The 7,500-nt window shown below is 49.9% G+C and overlaps 1 protein-coding gene across 1 annotated transcript in view; it reads right to left on the reverse strand.

Annotated features, from left to right (window-relative positions):
* Window positions 1-7,500, reverse strand: part of LOC311353122 (ephrin type-B receptor 1-like) — a gene marked incomplete at both ends in the record, with an annotated part of 43,290 nt that overhangs the window by 16,244 nt on the left and 19,546 nt on the right. The window contains 4 exons of the mRNA XM_084472947.1: window positions 7-102; window positions 1,286-1,361; window positions 3,012-3,274; window positions 6,445-6,600. Coding sequence (XP_084329073.1) covers window positions 7-102; window positions 1,286-1,361; window positions 3,012-3,274; window positions 6,445-6,600 — 591 coding nt within the window. The remainder of the gene's footprint in view (window positions 1-6; window positions 103-1,285; window positions 1,362-3,011; window positions 3,275-6,444; window positions 6,601-7,500) is intronic.

The following is a 7,500-nucleotide window of genomic DNA, read 5'->3' on the forward strand; positions in this document are numbered from 1 at the left end:
AGTCCAGGATGATTCCGTTGGGTTGTTCGGGCGGCGGCCATGACAGTGAGAAGCTGCGGCTGGTTGAGCTCACCTGGTGCATTATGGGAACCAGAGAGGGGGCTGCCACACACACACACACACACACACACACACAGCGGACACACACACACACACACACACACACAGCGGACACACACACACACACACACACACACACACACACACACACACAGCGGACACACACACACACACACACACACACACACACACACACACACACACACACACACACAGCGGACACACACACACACACACACACACACACACACACAGCGGACACACACACACACACACACACACACACACACACACACACAAACACAGCGGACACACACACACACACACACACACACACACACAAAATGGCGCACATTAAATGATGAACCTGATACTCAGACATGAATGAACATCAGCTTGTATAACAGGTGGGATTCAAATGTGAAATTGATGAATCTCAAAAAATGATCACACGAATCGTCTGTTGCCGTTTGAGATGACCAAGCAAATCACAATAGAGACAAACCGACACAATTTGATACATTTTTCAGGTTTCCATTTACATAATGCAACATGTCAGACATTGATTCAACCTCACAATCATCATGACCCTCAAAACGTCCTTTATCCAAATCAACTTACAATCAGGACTTTTGTCAGAGGAAGGAGGAGAAACAACATTTCGCTGTCGGTACAGTAAGGACGTTTATGGTGTTGATTTGGAACGCAGTCCGGACGTAAGCGATGGGTTTTCCATCACAGCAAAAGTGCCGTTAAAACGCTGAATACGAGCAGCGCTGGGAACACCGCTGGTGTCTGTCTGCCTAAAATATTGATGGCACAATAACTGCGAGAGCGCGCTTTATAGTCTGGAAGAATTACACTGTCAAAGGGCGAGAGAGAATGGGAGAGAGAGAGACCGAGTGTGAAAGAGCGAGAAGATAAAAAGAAGGATTGAAGGGAATATATATATATATATATATATATATATATGTATATATAAATATATATGAAGGGTGGGTGTAGGGAGGATGAGGGAGAGAAAGAGCAAGAGAGAGAGAGAGGGGAAAAAAAGATGACACGCTTATCACATGTTTTATAAATGACCCTCGTTACCTTTAGCACTGTAGTCCCCTTCATTCCCCTAATCCACACACACACGCACACACACACACACACACACACACACACACAAACACAAACACAAACACCAATGCATAAGTGTAGGCCTGAACCAATAACTCACCGGCCTGGTTGGTGGTTATGTTTATCGACAGTTGCTGGGCGGGATAAGGGCTCTTGTTGGAGACCCCGTTGATTGCCTGTTGATCACAGCGGTTAATGGTCAGTCCTATAATCTGCCTGCTTCCCCCGCGCTGCAGCCTCTTGTGCGCGCTACAGTCGCTGTGTTCTCCGAGGCTTCAGGTAGCATTAGACTAGAGTAAGCACACTCTGGAGACAACATGAGTTACGACCTGTTGTGTCTGTTTAGACGTTTCATCGCAAACACTTGAGACACTAAACGTGTGCAATTATCATGCTGGCAGTACCAATAACTATTTGTGTCATTGTCTTGACCAAAGCAGCACCGAATCACGCGTTGTGCGTCTGCAACACGTTTCTTATGTGTCGTACATCTGGCAGCACTGGCTCTGAACAACGCTGTGAGTTTGAATTGCAAACAGATAAGCTACATTTTCCTGTTGGTTAAAAAATAGACTCAGTAATCCGTTCGTGATGCATTTTTTTTTTCCCTGACCTCTTTTTAGATCAAACAAGCTGCAGTAAACACTAGCCGGTCTAGTCGGCTGAATTGATAATGATGGATAACATGGCCTACAAAGGGAATGCAGTGGGGACCCCGAACCACAGTGGAGCAGGAGCACTGCTGTCAGGGCGCTCCAAGCGTACAGCATACATTAGCTGTGTTTTGTTGTCCGTTTGTCGGTTCGTTTTGTCATCTGTTGCTCCACAGGTATTCACTGTTTGTCGTCAGGCAGGGGCGATTTCTTTGGAAAGCGACCCACAGTGAAGAGAGAAGCAAGTCACTCAGGTGTCAGTGCATCTGGTTGGAGGACGCCTAGAGATCGATTGTGGACCAGGAGCCAGAACCATTCGGCCGGCTGTGGAACCCGATACTCTATCATCCCCTTGCATTTCTTCCAGTGTCTATTATAACAACTATGGTACGAACATCCACCCTGCGAGTCAGGGTCGCTTATTAAATGATCAAAAGATGGAGGTGGCTGGAAATGGGCCAGGAAGTGACATTATGAAGACGATAGCTATCGTAGTAATTGTTCACATTTTTCTTTGCTATCCTCCGTGCTGCGGAGGCGGCGCGGCTATGTACTCAGTCTGTTAGCCTCCGCTAAGTTAACATCTTAACATTTGTTAACATGCTGAACGCAGACTAAACCGCACACGCATCCATAACACCGATGGGTAACATAAAACCAACGGGTGTGTGGGCGTGTGTGTGTGTGTGTGTGTGTGTGTGTGTGTGTGTGTGTGTGTGTGTGTGTGTGTGTGGTACATGCAACCAACTCTAGGACTCTAGTGTACATGTGACAAATACACACACTGCACCACACTACATTGCCTTGCAGAAATGCATGCATGGACCACACACACACACACACACACATATGTACCACACATACACGCATGTACCACACACACACACACACACACACGTATGTACCACACACACACACACAGATGCATGTAGCACACACACACACACACGTGACACACACACACACACACACACACACACACACACACGCATGTACCACACACACATGCATGTACCACACACACACACACACACACACGTGACACACACACACACACACACACACACACACACACACACACATGACACACACACACACACACACAACACACACACGCAACACACACACACACGTCCCAGCGCCGCGTCGTGGCGCCGGGGGGGGGGGCCTGACCTGCACGTCGAAGGCGTACGCCGTGTGGGCCCTCAGCTTGCTGATCTCCACGCGGTTCCCCCGCAGCCCCCGCCGGCCGGGGGAGAACGCCACGCTGTCGTCGCACGACTGGCACGCCCGCCGCTCGCCGCTGTGGCAGCGCCGGCACAGGACGTTGTAGACCAGGTCGCCGCGGTGACCCGTGTCCCGCGGCGGGCTCCACTCCAGGACCACCGAGGTCTCGTTGACCACCGAGACCACGTTACGGGGCGCGGAGGGGACGCCTGGGGGGAGAGAGAGAGACCACGTTACGGGGGGAGGAGGGACGCCTGGGGGGAGGGAGAGAGAGACCACGTTACGGGGGGGGGGAGGGGACGCCTGGGGGGAGGGAGAGAGACCACGTTACGGGGGGGGAGGAGGGGACGCCTGGAGGGAGGGAGAGAGAGACCACGTTACAGGGGGAGGAGGGGACGCCTGGGGGGAGGGAGAGACCACGTTACAGGGGGAGGAGGGGACGCCTGGGGGGAGGGAGAGACCACGTTACGGGGGGGGGAGGAGGGGACGCCTGGGGGGAGAGAGAGACCACGTTACGGGGGGGGGAGGGGACGCCTGGAGGGAGGGAGAGAGAGACCACGTTACGGGGGGGGGGGGGAGGGGACGCCTGGGGGGGAGGGAGAGAGACCACGTTACGGGGGGGGGAGGAGGGGACGCCTGGAGGGAGGGAGAGAGACTACGTTACGGGCGCGGAGGGGACGCCTGGGGGGAGAGAGAGACCATGTTACGGGGGGGGAGGAGGGGATGCCTGGGGGGAGAGAGAGACCACGTTACGGGGGGAGGGGACGCCTGGGGGGAGAGAGGGAGGGAGGGAGAGAGAGAGAGAGAGAGAGAGAGAGATGGTGGTGGAGAGACAGAGAGAGAGAGACACACACAGAGATTCATAGAGAGAGACGGTGGGGGAGAGACAGAGATTCATAGAGAGAGAGAGAGAGAGATAGAGAGAGAGATTCAAAGAGAGAGAGAGACAGAGAGAGAGAGAGATGCATAGAGAGAGAGAGAGACAGAGAGAGAGAGAGAGAGAGATGGTGGTGGAGAGACAGAGAGAGAGAGAGACACACAGATTCATAGAGTGAGAGACGGTGGGGGAGAGACAGAGAGATTCATAGAGAGAGATTCATAGAGAGAGAGAGAGAGAGAGAGAGAGAGAGAGAGAGAGAGAGAGAGAAAGAGATTCATAGAGAGAGAGAGAGACAGAGAGAGAGAGATGCATAGAGAGAGAGAGAGAGACAGAGAGAGAGAGCGAGAGATGGTGGTGGAGAGACAGAGAGAGAGAGAGACACACAGATTCATAGAGAGTGAGAGATGGTGGGGGAGAGACAGAGAGATTCATAGAGAGAGAGAGAGAGAGAGAGAGAGAGAGAGAGAGAGAGAGAGAGAGAGAGAGAGAGACGACACAGACACAGACACACACACAGATTCATAGAGAGAGAGAGAGAAAGGTGGCAGGGAGGGAGAATGGGGTGAAAATGAAGATGGATGGGAGGGAGGGAGGTAGAGGAACAAAGGAGGAGAGAGAGAGTGTGATTAAGATGTAAAGTCTGTCTTGTGGGGTAGAGCCAGACCCCACCGCGTCCCCAGCTCCCCCCCGGGACCAGCATGAGGAGGCTGCACCCCTCGACAGATCAGATCCTGGTTGATCCAGGCTGTGTTTTAATGAGACGTCCTGGGTTATGATGTTTCGGTGATAATGCCATCAGTTAGCCAGAGCCCAGCGATAGCCGATCAGGTCTAGCGCCTGGAATGCCGTGGCATCGCCCACAGAAAGCCTTCATCCCTAGAAACGAATGCGCCTCTTCTTCTGAGGTGTTCATTCATTTGAAGTTCTTCTGGCCAACGACTGCAGAGTGAGCCCAGAGCTCCTGAGAAGGCTCAGGCGAGTCAATTAAGAGTCTCATCTCACAAGTCACCTCACCTGTGTTTCTGCTTCAAAGAAAATACATGTATTTATGCCTCCCTCATTACAAAATAATCACATATCGTTATCTGTTAAGTGTATAATATAGGAGATAGAATAAAGGGCATATAATGCACATGTTTCAGTTTACATTCACATTACTGACATTTCCGCAGATATCTGTTTATCAATAATGATGACTTCTCAACACACTCACAATATACTACACTCAACCCTCAACAGTAGAAACCACATAAGCTGTCCTTGTGATTCATTTGACCCTTGCACACACTCTCCCTTACATACAAATCTGCCTCTCGGACCATTAAGGCACGCGTGTCCTCGTAGATAGTTCCATGATGAATAATGATGGAAAGCATGCAGAGCCTTTTCTTTATGTCTTCATTAAAACAATGAAAGGTTCACGGCATGACGTGTCAATCTGATTCACGATTTAGATTATTATATCATTTTCTTGTTCCCCATTCAAACGACTCCTCCGATGCAAATTATTAATCATACAGAGCAGAGTGTAAATCATACAAATGCAGGCTATAGATTTGCATCCGGTTCTCTGCTTTTGCGGGCAACACTGTCATTTTCCCCCCCACAAATAAATGCATTTATTTTTCTAGGTCATTCTCTCGCAAAGGCTCCACTCATGGATCTAAACCAGCGTTGACACCTTTATGAATGAACAAGGGCTTTTTTTTTCTTTTTCCTCCCTTTTATTACGAACGCTGTTGCATGCAGCTCACCTCAATGACACGAGACACAGCGACACACAGACACGCACAAACCCACAGGCTGACATTATGCACACGTGAACTCCTGGAGGACTCTCGCCGTACAGAGGGACAGTGATCCATGGTGTTAACCCAGATCCGTCCACAGACTGCTTGTTGGAGCGACTGCATAGCAAATGGAAACCACATTGAAGCGGAAAATGCTCTAGTTTTGTATTAGCGAGCTCTCTGCCAGCGTGGCTCTGAGGTCCACACTTGTAATCCGTCTACCTACCGACGGCAAAGCCCCTTAGTCACACACACACACACACACACACACACACACACACACACACACACAGAGGCACTTAAACAGCAGCATATTGAAACATGTTGAATGAGGGAGAGACTATGGGACACAATAGCAAACAGAGAGGAAGAGAGAGAGAGAGAGAGAGAGAGAGAGAGAGAGAGAGAGACAGAGAGAGAGAGAGACAGACAGAGAGAGAGACAGAGAGAGAGAGAGAGAGACAGAGAGAGACAGAGAGAGAGAGAGAGAGAGAGAGACAGAGAGAGAGAGAGAGAGAGACAGACAGACATACAGACAGACAGACAGACAGACAGAGTGAGAGAGAGACAGAGACAGAGACAGAGAGACATTAATGCAAATAGACAGGATGACACAGAATGAAGTGACACACACACGCGCGCACACACACACACACACACACACACACACACACACACACACACACACACACAAACCAAACGGACTCACTGGTGCAGGTGTCCTCGGGCTTGTCCACGTCACCGCGGTAATAGCCGTTGCGACAGCCGCAGAGCGTGGCGGCTTCGGCGGTGGAGAGGCTGTTGGGGGGGCACTGCTGGCACAGCCCGGCCCCCTGGAAGGACTTGAAGGTGCCCTGAGGACACGCTGTGAAGACGGGGGGGGGGGGGATGGACGGGTTATAACAATAACAACATCACAGCCAACGCAGCAGCAACACCTTACTGCCACCAAGGGCACGCTGCGGTGGAGGAGGACGGTAAACCCTGGAATCATTTATGAAACCGTTTTATTTCCGTTAACGTCCTCGACCAAAGTCTCCCGTGGTGTCTGACTGCCGAGACTGGAGAGGCTTGACGGTGCTTTATGCGCTAGTGATACTCAATGCTCGGTTGTACAGTATTTTACTGTAATTATAGATTTCCTTTCCTTTTTCTTTTTTTTCCCCCTTCACTCTGCCCTGAAGCCACCGAGAGATTATCGTCTGACACAAAGGGAACAATTGTGAATCATTTCAAATTAAAAAAAATACCCAAGAAAATGGAAACGGTGACACACAAAAGCATAGACGCCCATTGACTCTTTTTGAAAATGATGACAGCACAGAGGGACACAACAGCGTTGCTTGAGGACTGGACAGTGTCAATGCACACAGACAAAGACTTTGACAATGCTGAAACACTCATGGTGGTTTTAACATTCTAGCAATACAAAAAGCCATCATCATAGCCGTATTATTCGTTAGTATGAAATGGAAGACCATGAGGAGAGGTGACCTCTCAAAGGAACACACTGTTCATATTCAACATGTCCTGGAAATCTTCTTCTTCATCTATGTTATCAACCGGAGCCCCTTCAGATCCTCCTTCAGTCATATCAGGCGCTTCACACATACAGTTTCCATAATGCTCTGTATGTTATTGAATTTTAAGATCAAGTAATTCACATTTCAGTGCTTCCTGGTAGCTGATTACCCAGGGGCTGCAATTAGGAGTGACGAAGACGATCCTCACTGTGATTATTGAGGAGTTCTCTGGATAATTATTC

The sequence above is a fragment of the Micromesistius poutassou genome (genome assembly GCF_964030765.1).
Source record: "Micromesistius poutassou genome assembly, chromosome: 9".
Lineage (NCBI taxonomy): Eukaryota > Metazoa > Chordata > Actinopteri > Gadiformes > Gadidae > Micromesistius > Micromesistius poutassou.